We start from the raw sequence: 26,694 nt of genomic DNA on the forward strand, positions 1-26,694 counted from the left end.
TTAATAAGACATCTTTTTTTTTTTTTCCTTTACAAAGTGTAACAAAACACTGGCAAAGAGGAAGATCTTGGGTAGATAACGACAAGAATAAATATGAACAATTGAAATCATACCCTCTAAAACTAAAAAGGCAATCTGGTTTGAATTGTCATCAAACACCATTACTAAGCTTGTTTACAAGATATTTAACCACGCTGGTCTATAGAGGGAACATGTCAATTTCACATTTCTGACAACAAAATCTAGTTGGGAACCATAAAGTATACTTATATACAGTACATATACATATATACACATACATATGTATATGTGTATATATATATGTGTGTGTGTGTATGTGTATATATATATATAGGTGTATATATATAGGTGTGTATATATATATAGGTATATATATATGAATATATAGGTATATGTATGTATGTATGTATGTATGTATGTGAATATATATATATATATATATATATATATATATATATGTATATATATATATATGTATATGTATGTGTATATGACACTGAAGAAGTCTGAGTGTGTGTGTGTGTGTGTGTGTGTGTGTGTGTGTGTGTGTGTGTGTGTGTGTGTGTGTGTGTGTGTGTGTGTGTGTGTGTGTGTGTGTGTGTGTGAGCTCCGTCTCAGTGACAGAAGTGGGTTACCCTCGGCTAAGAACAAAGCTCAGAGTTTGGCACTTTGATCGGCGATGCCAGAGCCGAGATGAGCTAATTACAACTTCACGCTGGCTGCCTGGCAGAGTCGAGCCGAAGTCACAGAGAGAGAGAGGGCGTTTGGAGACGAGTTGGTTCATTACCAGTTCCACACGATGAAAACTAATCATAATTACATTGCGAGTCGTCATTATTCCGTATTAAGATAGAGAAAATGATCCTGGAGTGAAAAATAGACACTTCTTTTTCTGTTTTTGTTTATGACATCCAGCTTAGCACTGAAATCCCATATTTCTGTCCCAGGAGAGACATTAGTGTTCGAGCTTGAGTATTGACTTTGCTCTACTAGTTCACCTGTTCCAGAGACGACCCCGTAATGCATGTAATGTTTCTCACATTCTCATTTACACCCAATTTAGTTTCTTTATATTGGCCAAATTCTAATCATACGGTAGGATTATTATCAGTGTTCCTTCTCGGGTAGGTTGTACGATGTGGTTAGTGTTGCAGAAGGTTGCGTTATCTCTTCAGTGGCTTCAGCTCGGCCGCTGGAACATAAGTGGGAGTGAGAGCTCTCTTCTTTGCTTTTGCAAACCATTTAGTTGTGTGCCCCTAAAATCACTCTTTCCACTGCTTTGTTTCTCCTCCGGCTCATTCTGAGGTGACTGATTACATGCGATTTAAATTACTGGAATTTAACCACGAGCGTGAGCGTTTGGAGGGTTAGGGTCCCTAACCCTAACCCTCCAAACGCTCACGCTCGTGGTTAAATTCCAGTAATATAATAATAATAAATAATGCAGTTGATCCACGGAAGCTCCCGAAGAAAAGGCAGAGAGAAAGAAAATTGCGTTAATGAAGGATAATTATTGTAGAACACTTTTTGCCCTGTTTGTAATTAGCAGATAACATAGCACAGAAAATAACATGCACTAAAACGCACGCTGTAATCTGCCGTTGCGGTCTAGTACGTAAACAAGGTGCAGAAGTTCTATCTTCGGCCTTTACATTCACTCTGATTAAAGATTCTTTTGTTCAGAAAATGATGTAAATCTTAACCTCTGTCTCAGTGCATTGTTTTTTGAATTGTTCAAAGATACTGTATTACGTGAAAAGGGCAGGGGGGGGGGGGGACAACAGGAAGGCAGTTATTGTAGTTTGGTCCACTGATTTGGCCCCAATTAAGGTCCTCAAGCTGCTTCTTCTCTGATTCATAACTCAATGCTGAACACACATGTCTTTACTCAATTGGACTCCCACTTCTCAAAGATGTCATTATTTCCAATGTCGATCATTAATAAACCCACTTAGGAATCATATGAAAAAGAGGCTTTTTTTTTAATCTCCCGACCTTGACAATCATCATGTTTTTATGAGTTGTATTCAGTTTCACTGCATCCCGGTGACAGCCGTCACCACGGGTCATAGAGGAAGTACTGAGTGCTAATTTGGCGTACTTTTAATGATGCTAATTTGCCTAGATGTTCGACAGTGAAAACCCCTTCTCCAGTGTAGACTGATGCTGACAGTACACCATTTCTTTTTTACTCGTTTCTTTATTATTATTTATTATATTAATATTGACTTTTGTTCTTGTTTTATGATCCGCTCTGCCACACTCAAAAGTCTGAATGACTGATTTTCAATTATGCATGTTGGTATTGTTCACACTCTCAAACCTTTTGAGACAAGCTGGTGTGTATCTTTGTGTATCTACACGATGAAACTAGTGCACGGCGCTGTTTTAGTGGTTTAAAAAAACCTTCCATCAGGTTAATGCTTAATTTAATTCACAGTGATTGCTGCGCCGAGAACGGAATGCGTGACAGACCGTGCTAAATGACGCTCGCCATTGCTTGATTTAGAACCGTCTTCATTGGAAAAGTTCCTCTGCTGAAGTCGCAGTGCGGGGGAGGGTAACGATCACTTTCATTGCGATGCTCCAGTAGGCAAGACGATCCACCTGTTTCGTCAGCCTGAGTCCCAGAGTACCAGCTCCACTGGTTGGGAGGACAAAGATTAAAGAAGGGGTTGTTTTTGTTGTTTTGGAGTGAGGTTGTGAGAGGTGCTTATCCACCGTCGGTCTACGCTTGGAGAAGCAGGAGTTGTTTTTGTTACTATAAAAACTGGTTCCATGAGCCCTCCTCCGCTTTTTACCTTCCATTTCACGCCTGCATCTCTCCCATCATAATTACATGAAGGCAAAAAGCCAGTGCTACCAAAGCCGTGTCATCATCTTCCTGTACAATTAGCTTGTTGTCATTTGTCTCATGAATGGCATATGTTCAACGTCCCCCAACCCCATTTGCACGCAGCACTTTACTGGACAGACTTTGAGCAAACAGCATATTTGGATTAGTTTTGAGTACAATGAAGCCTTAAGAGGAAAGAGCTTGAAAGCTGGCTAAGAGACCATCCAGAGAAATGGTCATAAATTGTGATATATGTAAATGAGCCACCTGGGCTCATTTCCAAAATAGCTAATTTCATCTTTTCAGCAGCGTGGGATGCCAGATGATATGTGAAGAGAAAAAGCAGCCAAACAGTAAATGTGTAGCAGAATGTCCCAGACCACATAATGCCCTCCTAGGGGTGTACTACATTACAGTGTCCATCCATTACCTTTCCATTAGGAGTTAAAGTGGGAGGAATATGTGGCCTCGTTGTCTGGTGGGATCAATAAGGATGTTTTTCGCAATGTGAAACTATTGATCCTGAGATCAGTCCATGACCTTGGTGTACCGTCAGTACACCCTGAATGACCTTGGCAGAGAGGCAGAACATTGAACGATGAAGACTTAAAGCGTGTAAATTAGGTGCCGCTGGAATATTAAATGAGATACAATATTTATTTAAACATTTTTGTTGCACTCACTATTGGGTTTAATAGAATAATTATGTGCCAATAGTGTCTCAAAGGCAAAACCTTAACAAACCACAGCGACCAGAAAGGGAATTCATTCATTCACGTGAGTCCAGAAGTGGGGACGTAAAGACTGTTTGCAAGGCTAGTTGTTAAAGTAGTTGTAAAACTGTAGCTGGCGAGCTAACATGCTAACATGCTAGCCACCTGGGAAGGTCAAGCACAATAACTAATCCGATGTTTCAATAAGTTATCAAAAATGGGGGCTTAGTTAGCTTTTGCCTCAAACCTCTGGATTTATTATTCTAAATGGACTAACTGGATCATATCTCATCTCACCTACGCCCAATGCACTCCTCTACATTTTTAAATGCAGTACAATTTTCCAGAAGAGTAAATAGCACTAAGGCCATCTTCATACATGCATCAGTACTTTGTGGGGGAGGGGGGGAGCTGCATCGACACAGTGGGGATGCAAACGCAATATTATTTACATTACAGGATCACAGAACAACACACAGACACACAATCTACGATGTTGTTTCATTAATTGATCCACCGTTGCACCTTTCGGCTGCAGCAATTGATTTGGTGACTAAATGTACATCTTTCTCTCTGGTCTTCTCTCCATCTCCTTAATGCTTCTCTAAATGCCTTCTGTATCACGTTGATCCATAATAGAACATTTCCTCGGGCTCATGTGCTTTGGTCTGGACTTGGTACAGCAAGTGAAAAGCGTGTATGTGCAAAGTGAAGTTCAGACAATGTACCTTTCAGATATGTGTATCAAGACTTTTAGCCACAACCTCCCTCGACTTGTCTTCTTACATGAATCAGGTCAAACAGCTCAATAACCTGCATCTTTAGAGGTGAAATGATCTAAAATGTGATGCTTCTGTCTCATTAAATGCCTTCCGAGAAACATTTCTCTCCAAGAGGTAAGATCTCCTATCTTAAGTGGATTGACATCCACCTGAGGTGTCTTTTCTATTCATTGTGCATGTGTCATTGTGAATGCCGTGGGTTGTGTTGTCTATATTATTCTGTGATCATCGGTGGAGTTTTCCTTTCCTTTGCCTGCAAGATCTGAGTTTTTGCATCTCATTCTCAAAGCAAACATTTGTTTGTGTTGTTGATGCTTGAAGCGTCTGCAGCTTCAAAGCAGACGCACCTTTTCTGTTGGATCCCGTTCTGCTTTCACCTAATCGACCTTTTCTTTCCCCTGCTCTCTCTCCTTCTTTTCCACAGTTGATCAAAGTATGTTTGAGAACTCCATCGCGCAGCAGCAGAGTCCTCAGACCTCGAGGCCGGGCCAGCCCTCAACCCGGCGCTCCCCAGCATCGGCCAATCATAACCTGGGGTCCAGCTCCGTCGACTCTACGTCCTTTGGTGGCCAACAGAGGCTTAAAAATGCCATTAATCTGGGCAAGGCAGTCGGTGCGAAGGTTAGCACAGCACCAGCATTCAGTTCTCTTCTTCTACTCTTGATATGTGGGTTGTAATGTTCATTGAATTTCCTCAGTGTTGCATCAGTGCTGTAGATCTCTGTCTTTCTTTCTTTTTTCCAATCAGGTCAATGACTTGCTGAGAAGAAAGGAGCCCAGTCACCTGGGAGACATCGGGGTCACTGAGGTCAACAAGAACGTTGATGCCGTGTGGAGCTGTATGGACCAACTCGCCCAGACCACTGTGAACAGGTACACACAAAGTACTTCTACGTGATCCGTGAGAACTTATCCTCACCTAATCTTCACCTGAACCGAAGATCATCCCAAATACATTTGCAAACTTGTGCCTCAAAGGTGGCTGGTTTGATGCAGTTTGGTCACCCATTGACCTCACGGATTAAATGGATCCTTTTGTGGCACTTTTGCATTCATTGTTAGGATGAATATGTAATGTAATGATATAACCACTGGACATGTTCTTATTGTAGGCAAAAATATTGAATTACCTGTGCTGAGAGAAGTGTATATCACTGTATATTATAGCTGGAAGAAATGTGGTTTAAATGAATAATGACTCACCAAAGTTTCCTCTGAGACCTCTGAAATGGAATAAGAGTGGACCTGGATGCGAGCGATGCAGTGGACTGGAGCTCACAACGTTCAGGAGGATTTTGAGCTTGACCTCATCTATTACTTATCGTTTAATTAATTCCAGTATTTGGATGGTGAATGACATTATCAGAGATTTGGCTAAATCTATATGGCAAGCAAAAAACTATCTTTCCCAGTAGCTCTCTCTCACACTAAAGGTACGTTTTACCCACTGCTAGACACCCAGAACTATCCATGCAGAAAGAAACGTCAGACCATCGTATATATATATCAGCGCCTGACCTTGGCAGGCTTCAAAACACGCGGCACTATCATAGAATTGCTGTTACTAATTTTAGTATGTATGTAAAAAGACAGGAAAAAATGTAAACAAGTTTAAACATTGAGCAGGAGAGGTGTATATATATATATATATATATATATATATATATATATATATATATATAAAAAGATGTAGCGGATCCTGGACTGAGTATCGAGATACGTATGTCATCGCCTGAGAAGGAGAGATACACCCTCTACTCTACACACACACACACACACACACACACACAGACACACGCACGCACACACACACCAGCCTATTGTTCATACACACGAAGCTGGCTTTCCGTGCTCTTCACATTCCCATATAGCACAGCGGTGCTTATTGAAAGGAATAGTCTTCGAGTGCATCCCCGTCAGCTCCAGTGAACAATCATCCATCCATCCATTATCTTCAGCTTATCTAACTCTGGCGGAGGCCGACGCCCACTGGGAGTGTGTTTGCCTTTTTGTTCCGAGTAAACAGTCGCAGCTCTCACTTTGGTTACCCCGAGGACGGGATGGCTAGTTGCAACGACCTCGGTACCATCATTTTCCCGCAGTACCCCACACGGGGGCTCCTTGGGGGTCGAAAAAAAAGCCTTCTCCAAATCTGTTAAAAAAAAAAAATACATATAGGCTGGCTGGGCAAAGGTATCCATGAAACCTCCAACTGCCCTCAAGGGTAAACAGTTTCAGGGCCTCTCCCGGATCAGAGTTTTTGAACATGTTATCGGAGCCTCCTTTCCGGCATCCTAGAATAAATTTAGATTTATCATTTTTCAAAACGGAACCAGGCCAATAGGACCGCACAACATTTGAACCCATGTGTCCCAGAACCTTTGTAGGAACAGTACTTACTTTTGACCTCTGTTTAACTGTTTTCTCCGCCTTTCCCCATCAATCTCCACCTCCCCATTCACCCTCTCCTCCAGTCACTTCTCCTCCTTTGACTCCTTCCCCCGACTGGACCCGCCACCCCCATCGGGGAAGAAGCGCCTCCCTCGGGCGCTGAAGACCACCCAGGACATGATGATCTCCTCTGACCCCGTGGTCTCCTCTCCGGACCCAGCTGACCCGTCCTCCTTCCTTCCTGCTCCTGACATGACGCCCCTCATCGCCGAGCAGGAGCTGAGGAACAGCGAGGAGCAGCAGCAGCAGCAGGGCGAGCAGGAGGACGAGGCCTCAGGGCAGCTCACATTGCCTCCAGGCCCAGCAGAGAAGAAATTCGCTGATTGTTGGGAGACGACAGGAAGCAACGGCAAAGTTGTTGAAGTGATGGGTGACGAAGAAGATGTAGTGGAAAACGGGAGCACCGGAGGAGGCGAAGAGGAGCGTCGGCCCCAGCTGCAGCTCTCTGTGCCAGACCTCATCAACAAAGAGCCCCCCCTGGAGCCCCGAGCCAAGCCCGACGACATCTGGCAGAAGGCGTCGGGGCCGGACGCCCGGCTGGCCTCCACCCCCCGCTCGGCGAAAACGTCCTGCCGCATCAGCCTGGGCGAGGAGTCGCTGCTGGGGAACGGCGGCCCCTGCCGTAAAGGAGGGAGCACTGCTGACTCAGAGCCCCACCCGGACCTGCTGGTCTTTGAGTAACGACAGAAACCGGGTCCAGCAAGTCTCAAAAGGTTTGGAGCTTTCGCTCTTAATTTCAACTGGAGCGGCTCAAGGGGTAATTCAAACGGACTGATAATAAGTTGCCACTCTTTTAAATATGTAACTCTCCCTGCTCAAGGGTACACTTTAAGAAAAGGGAACGAGGGCTCCCCGGATCTGTTGCGTTTTAACTTTGTAACCATCTTTTCAGATGTGTGGATGAGTTTGATGGACAACGTGGCTGAGAGACACGAGCGGCTTCTCCCTGATGACCAGCACCAGAGGGTGAATAAGTAGCGAGAGAGAAAATGTGTTGGAGGTGAGGGTTCACTATGGTGCAGTGAGAATTACAATATTAACATTGTGAGAATTACAATATTAACATTGTGAGAATTACAATATTAACATTTCAACCATACAACCAAACATGGCTATTGAGGAATATACTGTTCTCATCAGTCTATTTATCCTGTCTGCTTTAGGAATGCAATATACCCGATAATGTAATAATGAATATAATCAATGCAATGAAATATCCCTTTAAATGGGCAAAACTATTAAATCCAGTTAAACGAATAACGGACGATCGTAAAAAATCTTTAATCTTAAAAAAGTAAAACATTAGAATTATCTTTTAAAAAATGTACGAGTTGTTCTATTATTTATATAGTAATAAGTTATTATAATATTATGGCATTCATTTCAAGAACCTTTTTTGACATTTAAAGGGATATTAGCTTCATGATTGTCACACAATATTATACAAAAGCTGCTACAATGAAACCAATTACAAACCGCAACTAATATGTGTTGAATAGAAATGTAATTGGCATGTGATATAATTAGAATACTACGTCTTTGCAGAATTCCCCACCGTTTAGTATTCCAGTTATTTTCCAGGATGGACATTTTGTTGAATCGAAGGGAACGAGAGGCAGAAGGAATGCGGATGTGTTGGAGGGGGACTGGGCTTTTTGGGGGAGTTCACTTTCGGTTCAGTCATCACAAAAATACTCCGAAGAGTTTGTCAGGACTGGAAGCCTTTTGACCCCGTAGCTTCATTCATATTCAATCATATCTGACCCCTTTTTGGTCCTTGTCCCATGCTGCACAGGCCTTCGGCATGGACCGTGACCCTGAAGGTGACCTTTTTAAAGCTCCGGCAGCAAGAAACAGAGTGCCGTGACATACAGATGCTAATTCTAAAAAGATGCTTTTCTTTTTGCCGTAGATATATCATAATCACACATATTGACCCTAGAGAGAGTGTGTAAAACAGTACAAATTGTCTCGTCTTCAGTCTTTAGTAGAAAGAAAACATATTTATATGTGTGTGTCTCTGAATCAAGATGAGAATGGCTTCCAGTCGTACATTCTGCTGACAAAAAGTGTTTTCTGAGCTGGATAAACCCCCAAAAAACCTGACGGCGAGTCGGGATGAAAGGATGGAGGGGTGGAGGGGTGGGATGTTTTGGGGGCGGGCTGGTGAAAAGTGTTTTTGTTGGGCCAAAACACCAAGAAGATAATGAGCTGTCAACAGAGAGAGATGAAAGAGGTGTATTTTATTCCAGCAGATCAGTAAGTGACAGACCAAAGACATGAATTAGCAGCTCAGTCCGAACGTGTTTGTTTTTGTCTTCTTGTTACTCTGTGAAAAAAGAAGCAACAATTCATACAGTAGATGTGATTCATTCTCTTTTAGTTTCACTCAAAAAGTTCAAACCAAAGTCGAAGCATTTGAAACAATTGGATAGCAATTCACGTGCTTGTTTAAGACGTCCCGACTGATATTAACAGGAAATAAGCTGCCGCGCGTGCTTCAACTTTGTCAATGTGCCCCTGAAGGATCAGGATGCAATGGTTGTTGTGTGTTATTTTTTTTTGCACAATCCGATTGGAAATGGGTCTTTTTATTCCACCGTTATCTGAGCATCTGACACATCTGGAGAGCAAGCGAACGGATGCCCAAATCCAGACCCTAAAAATAGCCCGCTTTACTGAAAGAGATCCTCAAGTGGCCTCTATAAGTAGCCGCTGTGCCCTTTGCAGGGATTTCCTGACCCAAAAAAAAAAGAAAGAAAAGAAGGGCAAGAAGTTCGCAGCAGACACCGAGACGGACACACAGAGCCAGTTGTAGTTGAATGAGAGGAATGTGGAGCGGGACTCTGAGAGAAAGGAAGCTTTGTCTCTCTCAGTCTCCTGTCCCAATGACTTATTATTACACACTGTAAATGTCCCCATTTATTTAAAAGCAGAAGCAAAAAACAGCTGGCAAATGACCAAAAGAGGATTTCCCCAAATTGTCGCACCGAGTCAATCCTCCGAGCTTTGCGTTGCGGACAGTTTTCCTGTGTTTCTGTCTTCAAGTCGAAGTTTCATGATTTCATTTCAGTGCAGTCCACTCTGTGGGTTGCACCGAGTGGCCTTTTGTGGAAACACATGCTGCTCATATCTCCACTGTGTTGGAGTGGCCGATCTCTCCAAAACGAGAGCGTTCGCATTGCGGGATGAGACCGACGTGGGAATATCCTGAGGTATCGGGCCAACTGACCTTTTTAAGTGTATTTTGCAAAAGTGTTTCGATGCCTCAGTTGTGTTTTGTGTTTTTACTAATTGAAGCGTGTAATAAGCGAAATACACAACATCACCTTGATGTCACTTTTGACTTCAAAGAGGTGAGAAACAAAAACAGGATTCTCTCGTTGGAAAGAGTTGAAACTCTGGCAGAAATGTTCGGTTCATGTTGGACCCCATCACACTAAATCTGTTTTCATGGCCCTAAAATGAAAAGGCTTTTATGTTGTAATCTGCCGTTTAAATTTTAGATATGTTTTCAGTGACACTGAGGTCATTCGGATAATTGCTCCGCACCTGGATGAACACACACACACACACACGACAGCTGCTTATATTTGAAAGCATAATAAGATGAGATGGACGGTTTCTTTGTGTAAGGAAAATAAACAAATAGAGCAGCGCTATCCAGTTATCATGCATCCTTTAAAACCACTAAAGTAGATTTTTATTGTATTTTTAACTGATGAAGGAACAGTGGTGTACATTTTATGGAAATATTCTTATCGCTCAGTTTTTCTTTTTTACAATCTCTGTGAATATGCAAATTGTGTCTTGCTCTAACAAATGAAGGAAAGTGATTTATTTTGATATTCAGCCCTAGAATGTAGTTATGGCAATCTGCGTTATTTAGTCGCATCAATTAATTTGATAAAAGAAGAAAAGAAAACGCTGTCTGTTTTTTTGTTGGTCTCTGTGAAGCCAGTCGACATGATTGTGATGAATGAAGGAAGTTAAACACTGCACATGAAGGCCGATACTTTGTATCCATTTATACTCTAAAAGTGCTGCAAAATTCAATCTTTAAGTTGTTATCCATGATGCAAATATGCTACAGAAATCAAAGCGAATCAATAATTGTTTTTCTTCTTTTTTTTCTTTTTCCTAATGTACCTTCTTTTTTTAAGTGGGCATGTAATAACTCCTGTAATGACTGTAATCATTTAAAACAAAACAACAAAAAATAGACCTAATCGTGTTTTTGTGTTGTGTCTTTTTAAAGATTAACGTCACGTGTTTGCTTCATTTATTCTTGGCATATCCTGTCTTCGGTGCGTTTCCCTCGGTCTCGTTCCTGCGTCGACAGCAGCCAGCCTCCCACTCAGCCCCACCAGTCCACTTCCTGTTTTGACGGAGCTGGTGACCTCGTCAGTTATCTCCTGCCTCTCTTGTTTTGATGGATCGGCTGTTTTTAGAGGACCTAAACGGCGAGGATTCAAGCCTGGAAGCTGCCGTGATGTTTAATTCATCCGCGTTTGTCCTTATTCATGGAGATCCGGGTCTTCCTCTCGGCAAGCGCCGTGTGTCGCCGGCCTCGTGTTTGTTGAATGAGACGGGGGAAGAATCCAAGAGTGGAGACGACTGCGTGATGAGGCTGTTTTATTTACCCGACTTCCACATCCGTGGTGTAAACAGCCAATCAGCTAAGACACACAGGTCTTGTCACTGTTAAATAATTCAAACATGATTTATTCATTCTTTACAAAGGAATCCAGGCTTCTTTGCATAATAAGTCACCAAGCGAGGGGGCACAGTTAGGAGGCTGCATGCAGCATAATATTGTTTATATATTGACAACTTTCTGTATCACATTTTTCTTTGGACACTTACCCAAAGATTCTTGAGCAGGCAAGAAGTTTTCAAAGGATTTACTAATGACGTCCACACGGTTGAGAGACTCGCAAGATTCATAAAATGTACAAAGGAGGATCCAAATCAAAGCACCAGAGGACGAAATGTCGGGAGTGGAGCTCCAAGCACACGGGATCCTTTATTTCCCATCATGCAATAGCATCTTTCATTGGACAAAACCAACATAACCCCGATGACATCATCGGCGTTCTTGACTCCACTTTGGAACTCAAAGTTTAAATATCCAGAGGTTTTCTGAATATTGGGCCGAGTAAACTGAACTTCAGGTGTATAATCTGTAAAGTTCGTCTTTAAGCAAGATACGCAGTTTAAAGACGTCGTTATAGAGCTTCTGTAAATCTCTAGTGAAAGCTTCACTTAGTGAGCACACAATTAAAAGAAATATTGATCTGTGAGTGCCGTAAAGACGCACGGGTGCATCCTGAGCTTTTTAAATATCCTTTTTTTTTTTTTTAGAGTTTTGCATTTTTTTAGATGTACATTTTTCACAGTTTATAGATGTTGTAGATTGGGCAGAACAGACCTTTCAGATTAGTGGTTAAATGTCACTACTAGAGTGTAGGGTTGAGATTTGATTCAGAGGCCTTCTATGTGATTTATAAAACAATCATCGACTCATCTTCATGCATCACATCTTTTATCCACATGATTTCATTTTTTTTTTTATCCCTGTGTTTATATGCAATTTTTAAACACTGCACATTTGTAATTCAATTCAGTTTATTTTGTACAGCCCAAAATCACAAATTTGCCTCAGAGGGCTTTACAATCTGTACACATACGACATCCCTGACCTTTGACCTCACATCGGATCAGGAAAAACTCCCAAAAAATAGAAAAAAAACTTTCACGGGGAAAAAAGGGAAGAAACCTTCAGGAGAGCAATGGACCGAAGCAATAGATGTCATGTGTACAGAATTACAGAGTTACAACACATTCAATGAATATGACAGAAATTATGAATAATGAGTAGTAGGCATGGACCACGATCCAGATAACCACGGGCCATGTAAACAGAAGGAGAAAGAGAGGAGGGGCATCAGCAGGGCCATGGCAGGAGGCAGGGCCACAGAGGCAGGAGGCATCGTGAAAGAGGCCGGACCAATGAGGTCGGCCTTTGAGGCAGGAGGCACAGAGAAGGAGGCAGGGCCATTGGGAAGGAGGCCAGGTCTAAGCCAGAGGCTGGATGTAGGAAGCAGGGGCAAGGACCCAGGACCAGCTTCAGACACAGCCAGGTCCGACCCTACGAGACATGAAGTCACAAAGACTCCGGGGAGGAAACAGAGTTAGTAAGGTGCAATGGAGAGATGTAAATTCATCCATAAGGAGAGAGAAGAGGAGATAGGTGCTCAGTGTATCCTAAAATATCCCCCAGCAGCCTATAAGCCTATAGCAGCATATCTAGGGGCTGGACCAGGGCAAACCTGATTTATCCCTAACTATAAGCACTATTAGAGAGGAAAGTCTTAAGTCTATTCTTAAATGAGGTGACTGTGTCTGCCTCCCGGACTGAAAGTGGAAGCTGGTTCCATAAAAGAGGAGCTTGATAACTGAAGGCTCTGGCTCCCATCCTAATTTTGAAGACTCTAGGAAGCACAAGTAGCCCCGTGTTTAGTGAGCGCAGCTCTCTAGCGGGGTATTTACACGAGTACCTGGCGGAGAGCTGATCTGAAAGCCAAATTAGCACCGCTCTTGGATGAGCCGCTTTCAGAGCAGCGTGAACATGAATAATTCGCCGGTCTTTGTGTCCGTAAGAAATGGGGCCTCATATTGAGTGTGTGCAATGTATATTTAATACGTGCCTCTATGAGACACCTCTCTCTGCCCACGTGCTTCCTGCCGCCCAGACAGAGTCGGAGGGCGTCTGCTCGCCGAGGTGAAGCGCCAGATGAGGAGGTGATGTCAACCCGATGGTACTTGCTTGTGACTGTAAATACAGATGAGGAAGTGGAGGAAGAGACGGACGAAGGAAGTCAAAGATTTAAAGGAGAAAGCGTCCTTCTCGCTGGGCAGATAACCTTTAGACTCACGGAGAGAAAAGTCTTTCCTGAATGTGAAGCAACTCCTCGCTTCAAGCTCGTACAGTTTACAGAATCGGGTCCCTTACATGGTATCTCTCACCAAAACAATCTAGATGGATAAATAGCACTAAAGATCAGAGGAATTCTACATGATTTAGATTTTGGGGTGAAGATCAGAGGAAGTATACATGTTTTTGATTTTGTCCCATCAAGGATGTCCAAGTTATGACTGTTAGGGAACTGTAGTGTGTCCAGTCAAACAACTTTGTGTAAGCAAAATGTTTCCCATTATGTTTCATAAATACTAGGATGAATCTGTGTGTTTCAGAGTTAACAGCATTTATGCTGTCAATGTCTAGATGTATCTGTATGGTATATCTAGATATATTCTAATAATATTCATTATATTTAGTCATTTGAGATATATTGAGTTGTTTAGTGAATATACTTTGGTTTACATCATCACCCTCCCTTTCTCTCTGTGTGTGTGTGTGTGTGTGTGTGTGTGTGTTCACCCTAATCCACAGACTAAAACCACAATCCAGTCATCAAAGCTGCCGCTGATAGCTGACAACAACAATCATGTGTTCTACCAAAGCCCGGAAAATCAATTACATTTGTATGAACTATGAACATAATTGTGGGAACAAAGCACACGGTGAACTCGCTGCCATATTAAGACAACATATTTTGATATGGTTGGCAGGAGTTTATTGTATCGTATAACAGATCATTTGGTGTCCGGATTAAGAAAATAAGACCAGAAGATGAAAATGTTCTCGGCATCTCTTCATGTTCATGAATTGCGACAAATACTGAGCTGATCGTATTGCTTTACAGAACAGGAAGGAAAGTTGATGAATTTAAGAGATTAGTTTTTTGCTTTTTAATGCTTCCATGTCGTATATGTGTGTGTGCGCTGCTGCCTTTGTTTGCCTCTGGCTGCGCTCCAGAGGAAGTGTCTGGTGTTCCTTCCTTTACTTCCTCTCGGCCGCCCTCTATCTCTCAGACAGTAATTGCTCCCGTCTCTCCCAGCCCAAGTGTTCCTGCCTGACTTTGGCTTTTGTTTCTTGTTCATCCATGACTGAGCACGGCAGTGTGAGTCTTCAGGGGGTTTGCTGTGCACGGCCTCCTCTGGCTGCACCTCGTCCATCCGTCTGTCTATTGCAGCCTCTCAAAGCCCAGATGGGGCCACCTTTATGCAGGAGGCTGTCAAAAGTCTTTTAACAGGATGGGAGTAGTGGATGTACAGACAGGCAGACAGACAGGCAGGCTGTAACTGAGGCAACATTACATCTCTGCAATCAAACAGACCACGGGGGGGCTTTACAGCAAAAACAGTTATTTCAACAGGGCATTAAATGCCGTGTTTTAAACTCAGCGTATTTTTGTTCATGAAAGAGAAACAGAAACCTGTCAGTTAAGTATGATTGATTTACATGTTTCCAAAGCAAATCGACATCTTTTTTTTCACAGCAAGATATGAAGCCTGAATTATTCTAAATGCATTCTTTCTTTTCCCCCCCCCCCCATTTCCATTAGCCTGGGTTCCCTGAGGAACTGAGTTCAAATAATTGAGTGCCTCGCAAAAATAAACACACACAAAAAAAAAAAAAAGCAGCACAGTCGGTTAATCAATTCACTCACCGCTGGAGCAGCTTTCAGAGAGCCGAGTGCACTTTGTGTTTTACACATGGTAACTACTGCAGAGCGGAGAGCTTTTTATTCTCTGTCATTGGGAAAGGTCAGCCGCTGTATGGATCACACCTGGCAGCCCTCATGATCTGCATAAATAAAATGACAATCCCTTGGAGATTGGCCCAACGCTGACCGTCAGCAGAGCCCTCCCAGTTCATAACTGGTGTTTGCCATGGAGATCAAGTGTGTGTGTGAAGTTTGAATTTAGAGTTCTTCCATTAATCCGGTCCTGCATACCTCATCAGACCCAGAGCCACTTTAATCATTCATATTATAATGAACCCTGAGTCTGTCTGTCTGTCTGTCTCTCTCTGGCACCTATTGCACATTTGTGTTTGTTTTAAAAACACGTCAATATGTACTTTTTGTTGTTTTTATTTCTATATATTTTGTGGTGTGTGTGCACTTTATTGTCTATCCTAGTGCGCTGACTCTAGGGATGGCAACATCAGTTGGTCGGTCCACTGCTGAAATATCAATTGCGTGTATTTTCACATTCCCCCCAATATTAATAACTTTTTCATGAAGCGTCGTCATCAGGTACAAATTTTCCATCGTTTGTTTCATGACTAAATAAATAAAGGACATTTCCTTGGCCTCAGCTGTGCTTTGTGTTTAGTCCAGATGTAAGAGCGCCTCCTGAACGAAGATGTGTTCACGTGCCCTCTAAACGTGGTCATTTGGAGTGTTAGCGGCGAGCTCAAGCACAGCCTCACGGAGCCCCCATGGACTAATGTTGTGTCTGTCTCTTTCATAATCTTTTTGTTCTCTCTTAAATACTTTATTATTAAACTTTTTTTTTTAATAAAAAAAAAAAAAGATGAATAGTCATATTACTCACTGAAATGTGTTAAAAATCCATTGCAAAAGAGACTTTTCATGGTAGATTTTAACATCAAAGTGTCGTAACTCCCAGTGCAGTGAGCTGCTGGTCTGAGGAACCGTTCTTTAGTCGGCCAAAACATTGCAGCCACACTGCGCCGCTCCGTCTCGACAACGCACTGGTTTCCATCCTTTTCTTCTTGGGATTTGTGTGGAAAAGGTGTTCAGTTGCCCCATGCGTTGCCAGTTGCCCCTTGTGTTGCTCTCTGTCCGTACTCACCTCATCCTGTCCTCTCGTTTATTACAAGATACAGCACATGTCTTGAATGTAAATGAAGAGTTTTAGAGATATTAAAAACCTTTGCTTACTATAACCTAGATACCTCCCTCTATAGACTAGTCATACTCGGCTGAACAGTTCCACCTAGTGGGCAGCTGATACCATTACACCTTCAAGAAAGGGACCACAGAATGAAAGGCATGTGGTCTATTGTGGTTCATCTGAAAGTGTGTTGCAGAACCAACATTCAATTCTCACCACAGTTTCTGTGTAGTTTATCCACTTTTACAAAGTCAAGAGTGAATTTTGAATTTTCCACAGTGAGATCTGTCGTGGTTCTACGGATAACAGGTCCTTGTCCGGTAACCACAAGGTTCCCGGTTCGATCCCCGCTTTCCTCATAGTTGCATGTCGAAGTGCCCTTGAGCAAGACACTGAACCCCCAGTTGCACCCCGGGAGCTTCACTGCAGCCCACTGCTCCTTAATAACTAAGGATGGGTCAAATGCAGAGAAGAATTTACCCACTGGGATAAATAAAAGTGTACTTTTCTTTCTTGTTGGTAAGATGATTTTTATTTAAGTTCAGGGTTTTGAGGTGGAAGCAGACATGACATAATAAACTGACTGTGCCCACTGGAGGCAAGTTTGTGTCATTTGGGGACAAACTCAGGAGAAGAACACTAAACAATAAGACGATAGCTTCAGTGCAAGAATTTGTTTTTATTAATATTATTAACTGTTGACACTAACGGCAGAAAAACAAGGCATGACGAAAGACACAAAGAAACCCGGTGGAATCAGATCTTGTTGAAAGCCGCTACGTCAACACTCTGGATCTGAAACGGAGCAAAAAGGAAACACTTTAGTTCACTTGCTACAAGCTTTCAGCCCCTTCTTCTTCTTATTCATCATGGCGATGTGCCGTGCAGTATTTTATGGACATTGTAATACTAGAATTGGCACGTAAAAATATTTTTTCCGGGACTGACATTCTTCAGTTTTTTGCTTCATGCGACTCTTTTTCAGGTCCAGCTCTGTTTTGGTTGGTCGGAGAACGCTGACTGAAACCATCGCCATTGAAAAACACATCAGAAAGCAAAGAATACCAAAATAATTTAAATGCCTGTGCTTTCTGCTTTTTTGTGTGTTCATAACAAGTGTTTCAATGCCAATGCTTCCCAGTTCAGGTTTTTCCATCGTCTTGGCTCCACTATTTATTAGGTAATGCAATAAATACTATCTTCATGATAGTTATGTCCAGGTTTTATTGTAGAGGTGTCGAATAAACCTTATTTTTATTTTGGATGCTGTAGCTTGTGTTGGAGACTAAATATTAGAAACTACTTAGTGAAATACAATTTAACAGCTAACTGACTAAATCCAATAAACTGGAAACTGCAAGCGTCAGTGACGGCGCAGTGCTGCCCTCATGTGGTCAAGATGAGTAGTTTCTCTTTCAGGATATTCAACTTGATTAGGGGCCTCAATATTGACCAAAAACAATAAAAAGGAGGTTCACGCAGACCCTTTGAATTTAAGTTTAGAAGAATTTTAATGATTCCGGTTTGAGTTAAATTGAAAAAATAAATAACCAGACTTCTTCCAGACTGGTCTGTGTTTGACCTTTGTGAAAACACTTGAATAACTGCAGAGTACTTACATAGTCTTCAAACTTGGTGATTTCTTCCTCTAGAATGTCTGTTCCCACCTTGTCGTCCTCCACCACACATGAGATCTGGAGCTTCTTGATGCCGTAACCCACCGGGACCAGTTTGGACATGCCCCATAACAGACCGTCAGCCGCCACTGAGCGAACACACTCCTCCAGCTTCACCATGTCAGTTTCATCGTCCCACTGGATCAGGATAAGACACAAGGTAAAGGGGCGCAGGGTCAGTATCAAACCTCAAGAAAAACTACAGTGCATATAGACATTGTATATTGTTGTGTGTGTATATATATATATATTTTTTTTTTGTGTCAAAGTACATTGACAGCACTTTAAAGACTCAGATTATGTGTATGTGTCCACATTCTGAAACATGCTTTTTATGCATCACGGTTTTCATCTATAGTTTTAGGCTCCTGTAGGAGACATTGAACCTTGAATAAATCCGTTCAGTGACTCACAGGTTTGACATCCAATAAGATGGAAGACTTGGCGATGATGCCAGGCTTCTTGGCCTTCTTCTCTGCGTACTCTTTCAACCTCTGCTCTTTGAGTTGCTCTGCCTCATCATCATCATCACTACCGAACAAGTCAATATCATCATCCTCCTCGTCGTCTTTAACTGGGGCGCTGGTCTTCTGCTGGGCGGTCTTGCCCTGAACAGAGAACAAATATTCACGTGCTCCACAGCGATATACAGGAGGAGAAATAAAAGTGAAGCACCAAATGACTGACTTGCTAAAGCAGTCTGCATGAACTCACATTAGTGTAGGGTACTGCAGGAGTGGTAGCCGTGGTTACAGCTGCAGGAGGTTTCTCCAGGACTGACACTCGACAGTCCAGTTTGGAAAGAGCAGCCCTCAAGTCCTCCACCACTAAAGAAACAGCACACAAACAGTCAACATAAAGTCAGTCTCACGTGAAGAAATGCAGCAGGAGAGAAGTGTATACACATGTGTTTGTGAGTGAATGAATATATATATATATATATATATATATATATATTTTTATATATAAACATTCATTTATAAAAAAATGATTTGACGAGCCTCCTAAGAGGACATTTTGTTTAACATACTATGACAGAACACTATACAAATATCATAAAAGAGTCATAAGGTGGTATATCGTGTACTAAAAATAATTAGTTTGTCCTTGAGCTCAAGTAGATGTTCATGCCAAATTAAAGAAATTTTCTCCTGAGAGATTGCAGTGACCTCGACTTTTGACCTCCACAACTGAATAAATGAATCCATTTGTGACAAAAAGAGTCTGAGCGATCGCGCTCACGGGAATGAGAATGGAAGGACGGACTTACAACCCGGAAACATAACCCCGGAAGGATAAAATAAATCATAGTTTGTCATAAAAATGTGGTAAAAAGGTCATAAACATGCCATATGCTATCAAAAAAAATCATATAATATAATATCTATTTTTCTGAAGTCATAATGTAGTATCCCAAAAGTCCCAAAAATGTCAAAGTGGCGCATGTCATGAAAAAAATTAAAATCAGAGCCACTGGCAGCATCCTACCAGTTGTCATTCCTGACCTGACAGGGTCAAATTTAAAGCATTGATTAATCTGTCTCTCAAGTGAAATCCCAAAATATTACACACATTTGAGTTACACAAACTCAAATGTGCAGATATTTCTATAATTTCTGCTATAAATCTTTGTGGATCGTAGTTCCTCTGGCAGCAGCATACTTGCTCCTGCTAGTTTGTTGGTCAACAGTTTCAATCAGTTTGGGCTCTGGTGACCATTTGTCATTTTCAACATGGATACAACGAACAAAAAAAGGCTTTCAAGAAACCAGCAAGAGTTAAATAAGCTAGATATAAATATCCTGCCCTCCTTTCAGCCACTGAAATGCCCCCAACCTCGGGTCTTGCGCCTATAATTAACATCAACAGACCAACCCACCCTTGTGTAGGCTGTGGTTCTCCAGCTCCAGGCTCTTGATGCGACAGATGATCTCCCCTTGATCAGCCGCACTGCTGATGGTCTGCACAGTCAAGACACACAAAAGAAACAAATCAGCAGACGGCCAGACTAAAATGGTAGACTTTAACGGATACACAAAACATGCATGTCGTTAAATGAGTCTGATCTTACAACGCGTCTGTGGCAGCGGGGTATGTTAGCTTCAGCTGCAGAGTGGGTGGAGCGGGGGGGGGGGGTGGTTCAGGGAACGGTGTCGTGATGTGTAAATCAGCCTCAGCTGGGATCAATTGTGTGTGTGTGTTTGTCTTCCATATAAGAGCAGGAGTAGCTGGAGAGGAGGAAAGAGAGCGGGGAGCGGATGCTCGGATCGTTCGCTAGCAGAAACGTAACCGAAATTAATAAAAGCTGTTACTGCCCTCACGATTGTGTGTGTGTGTGTGTGTGTTGCCCTCTTTGGTGCCTGCCCGAGACTCAAACCTGTCACAGTGTCCCGTTACCCTGGACAATTGAAAGCAATGTGCGATATAGGTCAAGTGGACCCTCGATTGCTCAGCCTACATGTACCAAGTGGAAAATGTGAGCTACGGGACTGATACAGCAAATAACACATGAACTTACTCCTGCTAGAGATTTCTGGATGTTCTCCCTGGCTCGGGCAATGTCTTGCAGAATGGTGTTCGCCCCGGCATCCTGAAAGAAAATGAATAAGATAAGATAAGATAATCCTTTATTAGTCCCTCAGTGGGGAAATTACAGGATTACAGCAGCATTGCTCACAGTAATAAGTAATACACAAGTAGTATAATAACAGAAATAAGATAAAAGAGTAAAAACAAGAAGAATATTATATATACAGACGGAGTAGAAGTAGAATAAAGTGGATAAAGTGTATAAAATAAATAAAAAAATTAAAAAGTACTTAAACGTATTAGAATAAAACTCAATTTTGATTAATCCTTTACTTCATAAAAAAATTGAGTCTCTTTAGCACCATTATTTCAATGTAGTGTTGTCACATATATCGAAATATCGATAATGAATATTGTAAAAGGTTCCAATATTCATGTTCCGTATGGACACACAGGTACCATCTGGAACAGGAGCTGAACAGAACCTGTGGGACAGCCTGCGTACCTGCGCTGGTTGGGACGAGCCGTCCGAGCGCTCGTAGAAGCGTCTCTCCGCCTCGTCGAAGCGAGGTTTGTCAAACCAGATCTTCTCCTGGGTCAAAAAGTCCACGGAGCCCATGGTGCTACTGAGGAGAGAGCAAGGGGGGACAAGAGCAGTATGTATGAACAGGACAGAGGTGGGATTTTATGTTATTACTGCCACTTATAGTTATAATTAAAAATCACCATGCTCTAAATTGCCAATGACGCAATAGCTGTCAAATGTTATATAAAATGTCATATTGTATGTATTCTTTTATCTGCACATCCCACAAACAAACCACCCCAACACAACGATACGAAAGAAACTTTAGATGACGTTAAGTTGGCAAAAGGCAACAATGGTTCACACAAACGACAGTCGTACGGAAAGACTTCAGACAGACAAAAAGGAATAAAATGAATGAACCAAGACGAATTAAATAACAAAGTTGACGCATTCACAAAAGAAAAAGGGAAACCCATGAGGACATTAAAAAAAAATAAAATAATGAAATATGTTTTTTAAACATCTGGAGCGACTCCATTCTCCCGCTTTGGTCATACTTGTCCCTCAGTGGGGCGGTGGAGGCAGCTGCTGCTGCTGCTGCTGCTTCTGGCCTCCGGCCCTTCTTCCTCACCACGGCTTTACTCTCATAGTAACCATGGAAACGGCTCTCTGCAGCGTCATACCGCCACTTGTCCAGCCACACCCGCTCGCTGTCTGGGTGAATGAAGTAGCCGGCCCCCGACATTTCGTCCTTCTCTGGGACCTCAGATGGCTCCTCTTCCTCCTGAATCGGAAGCAGAGCATGGAAGACTTCTGCTTTGCCCTGTGGGACCACCCATTTTTCCTCCGCCGCCAGTTCCTCCTCCTCCTCCTCGACAAGGCTTTGAGGGTGGTCGGTACTTCTGGAAGTGGAGGTGCAGCTGGATCGTTTGGAGGAATTGTTACCGTACAGATTCTGGTAGAAGGCGGCTTCGGCGCGGTCATACAGCGGTTTCTCCAGCCACACGTCTCTGAGCAGCTCCACTGGGATGCGCGGCAGTCCGTTGATCGACTGGCGATTGGTCGGCGTAGCAGATGCTTGCTGGACGACAGGAGTTGCAGGTGTCGGGGCGAGAGACTGATATCCTTCATCAGGGGTTCTGGATGCAACGGAGTGGTTAGGCGAGGATGGGAGGTCGAGAGAGATCGGAATGGGCGGCGGCACGGACTCGTCGACGTTGCGTTGTTCTGCCTTGTCAAAGGTTGTCTTGTTCTTCCACACGGCCTGGACAACATGGTGGCACACCAATCCCGAGGAAGACGGAGCCACAGCAGATTGAGAGTTTTTACCTGGGGCTGGAGGTGACCGGTTTGACTTGGTGGTCCCTTTGGAGGGGCTCGTCAACCAGCACTGGTAGAGGCTCTCGGCGCGCTCGTAGGCGCTGCGCTCAAACCAAACATTAGCACACTCGGACTTCAGGCCAATCAGGTCGGCACGGGGGTCGGGTGGCGGCTGGCTGGCCCTTTTGTCTGGCTTCTCTTCGGTCTTGGTGTTTGTGTCAGCCTTCCCATCAGGGCGACTCCCGGGATCGGATGAACGTTTCTTGCGGCGACGACTTTTCCCACTGCGCTTTCCATCTCCATTCAAGCTGCCGCTCTCGGGGGACGAGGACGCAGTCTCTCCATTTCTTTGACCGCACTCGGCCTTGTTCCTACACCCCAGCGCTGTCTTTGCAGGTCGGTCCACCTGACAATGACTGGGAGGCTGATCAAGCTCCGACTGATCCAGTGCAGAGCACTGGGGGATCTTCTTAGACATCATCTTTGATCCGTTGCAGGGGAAATAAAGAGAATAACAAGTACAGACTTTTGTATTAGTTAGAGAGACGCAGGAAAACACAAAGGGATTGATTTAATAGACTCAGCGCTACAAATTAAATCGGTACCAAAACATTTTATTCTTCATAGAGCTGTACGAAAGAGTCTACAAACCAGTCCCAGAGAAAAGCAAGGGGCATGCAGGAAACTAGAAGAAACCCATGCAGATGAACTAAACATCTTTAGTGAATGGAATCAACTCGTTTGTGATTTGTCAAAAGCTAGTATCATCCACAAAGTCATGCACAGCAGATGCCAAATAAGTTCTACCAAAACTCGGAGCTATGCTCGCATGGTATAAACTCAATAGCATGATTAAGGTCAAATTAACAGTGACGTTAGTGCTTTGGAGTCTAAATGCCAGTCGGATGTAAAGTTGGCTAAGTGTAGCCAAAAATACAAAATGCTAGTCTGACACAATCGTTAAGTAATTTACTTTTATAAACAAATCACTGTAAAAAACCAACATGTAGCTTATCAAGACATGACTTGAGACGATCACATTCAGGTGCATGTGAAACATTAATTGCTACGACATCAAATATGAAAAGGAGACACAGCTATTAAGCTATATTTTACTGTAATTTATCACTTGGTTTTAAGCTTATTCTATGTGCTCTTAAGTGAAATTGTAGCTTTCTGCGGTACAATTATAACACTAGTCATAACACTATGCATCATTGTTATGCTTATCTTATAAGGGAATTTACCAAATGTATATTTAGTGTCCCTGTATAGTAATGCAGACATTGCAGCATCATTTTTATCTGACAACCAAGGGACCTTTAAATACTCACAATAATGAGCTGCAGTCTGAGTACTTTACATGACTTCTCAACATTCACAAGCTAACAAACACTTAACTTAGAGCCATTTTTTCCTGTGATAAATTGCTTAATAAAAAGGCATAATACTTGACAAATCTTGACACAGTGACATGACAACATGCAAAACAAAGAGGGTGTAATAAGTCGAAGGAAAAATATTAACGAGGCATTGAGTTTAAAAAAATTAAATAAATCCCACTCCACTGATGGATCTGTGAAAAACACACAACATGTCCATGCAAGCAGACTGACTAATTCAGTAGGTACTGACGTTTAATTTGCTGACAAATCAAACATTGTGCAAGGCATGCCGTGTTTTTTTACTACGATACAGGAAATGCATTCTCAACATGTGGGTGTATTAATATTGATACACCCACACTAATACACCACTGACATGGAATTTGGCAATATTTTGCAAAGGCATTTCCTGCTTAAAGGAATACATCACAAAAAAAAAAGATATATATATATATATATATATATATATATATATATATATATATATATATATATTTAGTATTCCTTTAATGTTTAAAAGAAAATTGTATCCAAGCTCTCAACTCACCTTCCTGGGTAAAGGTGTTGAGCTTAAACTAGTATTCAACGTCAAATGCTCAACACGTTCTTTTCATCCAGTTAAACGCAAGCAATGGGAAAATAAATTTAACAATCACCACCTTGCAGAACTATGGAACTGGCACAAAAAGGTTCAACTATGGATACAACAAATCTCAAACCAGGTAAATGTCAGTGGTATCAGCCATACTCACTTGTCAAATTCTGAATGCAAGATCAGGGGAAAGAAGCTATGTGTTAAAAGGTATATTTAAATAGATAACTCGACATGGAACTCTGCCTTTTTGACAATTTCAAATGAATATGGAAAATACTATCACTCGCTAAAAACTTATACTAAGCAATAAACTTCAAACAACAATTTAAATGCCTCCCAAAGCTTTACCCACCCTTCATATTACTTCTCTACTCCATCTGTGGCACTCCATTTGATTATACTGAGATCTTTAAATGAAAAATGAAAAAAAGGCATAACACATATACAGTCTTGTCTAAATAATTAATTTCCTAAAATAGCTGACCAATATAGTGTTTAGGATACGTCCCTGGAACAGTGGGCTTTCTTTAAGCAGCATGTGGTGCTCTGTTGAGTATCTAGCAGCTGGGAATTACTCAGAATAAACTAGTGCCTGCATTAACCTAAATGAAGGGAGCGTGTCCCACAGTGCAACAATGTCGCTCAGCGACTTGTTTTAAATAGTTTATTGATGACAATGGAGTTCCATGACTCAGATCAGGCTTTGGACTCAGACAATACGTTCACATAACAGGGTGATGATATTAAATACAGCTACATATTTCAAGCCAGAGCTTTACCCTTTGAATGTTCACTTATGTCACTGTTCACATCAGTGCATGAACCACTATTGTAATGATTTTAAGGGAAGTCAACTCACATAACCTCTGCGAAGCTCTCGAAATAGCATTTACTTTTACTCACAATGGTTTAACCCGTTAATGCGTGTGGGGCAGTTTAGCTGCTTTATCACAGGGTCAGATGCAGCGCAAACACCCCAGGAAGGGTGGGGTGCAGTGGTTTGCTCAAGGGCACTTCAGCCATTCTTGATTGACACTTGATACAACGTTACCGTCTTATGTAAATGTTTCAACAATATCCACAGCCTCTTCACCGGACTAAGCCATCAAGGCAAACATGATGAAACAGATTCTATTCATACAAAAAATATGTCCTACTTGAAATAAAAGACTGCACACCTGACAACAAGCAAACACGTTCCCTATAAAATCCGTATTTCATCCGGAAAAGCCTGTCGAGCGAGATGTTTCCCAGTGAGAGAGGCCCCGACGGAGCTGGCATCACCCAGAGGTGCGCCCTGCTAACCTCAACCGTGCCGTCAGCTAGCCGGCTCCCATCCTGCGGGAGGTCCTAGCTACGATGCGACGCTGCGGTTGAAGAGCACGCCGAGCAAAACGCGTCAAACTGCGGCGCCGAAGCCCGACTCTTCCCATTGAGACGTGTGTGTAACGTGTCAGTGTGGGACAGCGGCCACTGAAGAACGGCGTCCTGCCGCCGTGACAGCCGCATTGGTCGGCGTTCGGCGCTAGCGAGCTGCCCCGTTTAGTTAGCCGCTTGCTAGCCTCCTCGGCTAACACGCGCCGAGTCCCCGCTGACTGAAAACCCGCCGAATATTCATTAATTTCCCCAAAATGTCTCATAAACGAGTCCCGGCGTTAATCATCAGACTCGAATCGCCGACTGTCAGTCCGCGTTAACGTTACTTACTGCTGTGTGTGTTTGGTCTCGTCGGTGTGGGACCAGGCCGGCGGGTAAAGCGCGTGTTTCTGCAGCCAGAGAGTGACAACGGGAAGGAGGAAGAGGAGGAGGAGGAGGAGGAAGCGAGGAGCAGGAGAGATTGTGTGATCTTAGAGGGTAGGGGAGTTATGAATCATTGTTTCTTGATGCCCCATGCATTGTTGACACGCAATGATCAGAATAATATGAACTATTATTCTCACTACTAGTGGAGCATTCTAGGATCTAAATTGGGGTTAAAGGACCACGTTGTGTCTTGTAAACCTTCGTCCTAGTATGACCAGCCTTGCTTATGTGTCACTGTGTCTGACATGTCATGTGTGTACTCATTTACCCACACCTTAAACCT

The 26,694-nt window shown here is 42.6% G+C and overlaps 3 protein-coding genes across 8 annotated transcripts in view; 1 reads left to right on the forward strand and 2 right to left on the reverse strand.

Moving 5' to 3' along the window:
• Positions 1-14,595, forward strand: part of LOC117729915 (carboxyl-terminal PDZ ligand of neuronal nitric oxide synthase protein-like) — a 127,155-nt gene extending 112,560 nt beyond the window's left edge. For 2 of the 5 annotated variants that reach the window (XM_034531314.1, XM_034531316.1), the window contains exons 11-13: positions 4,777-4,973; positions 5,101-5,225; positions 6,827-8,977. In XM_034531314.1, coding sequence (XP_034387205.1) covers positions 4,777-4,973; positions 5,101-5,225; positions 6,827-7,484 — 980 coding nt within the window. In that variant the 3' untranslated portion in view covers positions 7,485-8,977. Of the gene's footprint in view, positions 1-4,776; positions 4,974-5,100; positions 5,226-6,826; positions 8,978-14,259 lie in introns of those variants that run through there. The other 3 variants (XR_004609399.1, XR_004609400.1, XM_034531315.1) reach the window with 3 other exon arrangements.
• A 2,638-nt stretch (positions 14,596-17,233) lies between these two features.
• On the reverse strand, positions 17,234-26,449 carry LOC117729872 (elongation factor 1-delta-like). Of its 2 annotated transcripts, none has more exons than XM_034531254.1 (8): positions 26,316-26,449; positions 21,285-21,405; positions 20,769-20,840; positions 20,130-20,211; positions 18,965-19,077; positions 18,664-18,858; positions 18,194-18,388; positions 17,234-17,369 (listed from the first exon to the last, which is right to left on the reverse strand). In XM_034531254.1, the coding sequence occupies exons 2-8, from the start codon at positions 21,396-21,398 to the stop codon at positions 17,331-17,333; spliced, it is 810 nt and encodes a 269-aa protein (XP_034387145.1). In that variant the 5' UTR covers positions 21,399-21,405; positions 26,316-26,449; the 3' UTR covers positions 17,234-17,330. The 2 variants fall into 2 exon arrangements, with proteins under 2 accessions (XP_034387145.1, XP_034387146.1); XM_034531255.1 differs by having other exon boundaries at positions 21,285-21,402; positions 26,316-26,412.
• Positions 21,415-24,426, reverse strand: LOC117729871. The gene has a single exon (XM_034531253.1). The coding sequence runs from the start codon at positions 23,107-23,109 to the stop codon at positions 21,760-21,762; it is 1,350 nt and encodes a 449-aa protein (XP_034387144.1). The 5' UTR covers positions 23,110-24,426; the 3' UTR covers positions 21,415-21,759.
• Positions 26,450-26,694: the final 245 nt, after the last annotated feature.

The sequence above is a fragment of the Cyclopterus lumpus genome, chromosome 4, assembly GCF_009769545.1.
Source record: "Cyclopterus lumpus isolate fCycLum1 chromosome 4, fCycLum1.pri, whole genome shotgun sequence".
NCBI lineage: Eukaryota > Metazoa > Chordata > Actinopteri > Perciformes > Cyclopteridae > Cyclopterus > Cyclopterus lumpus.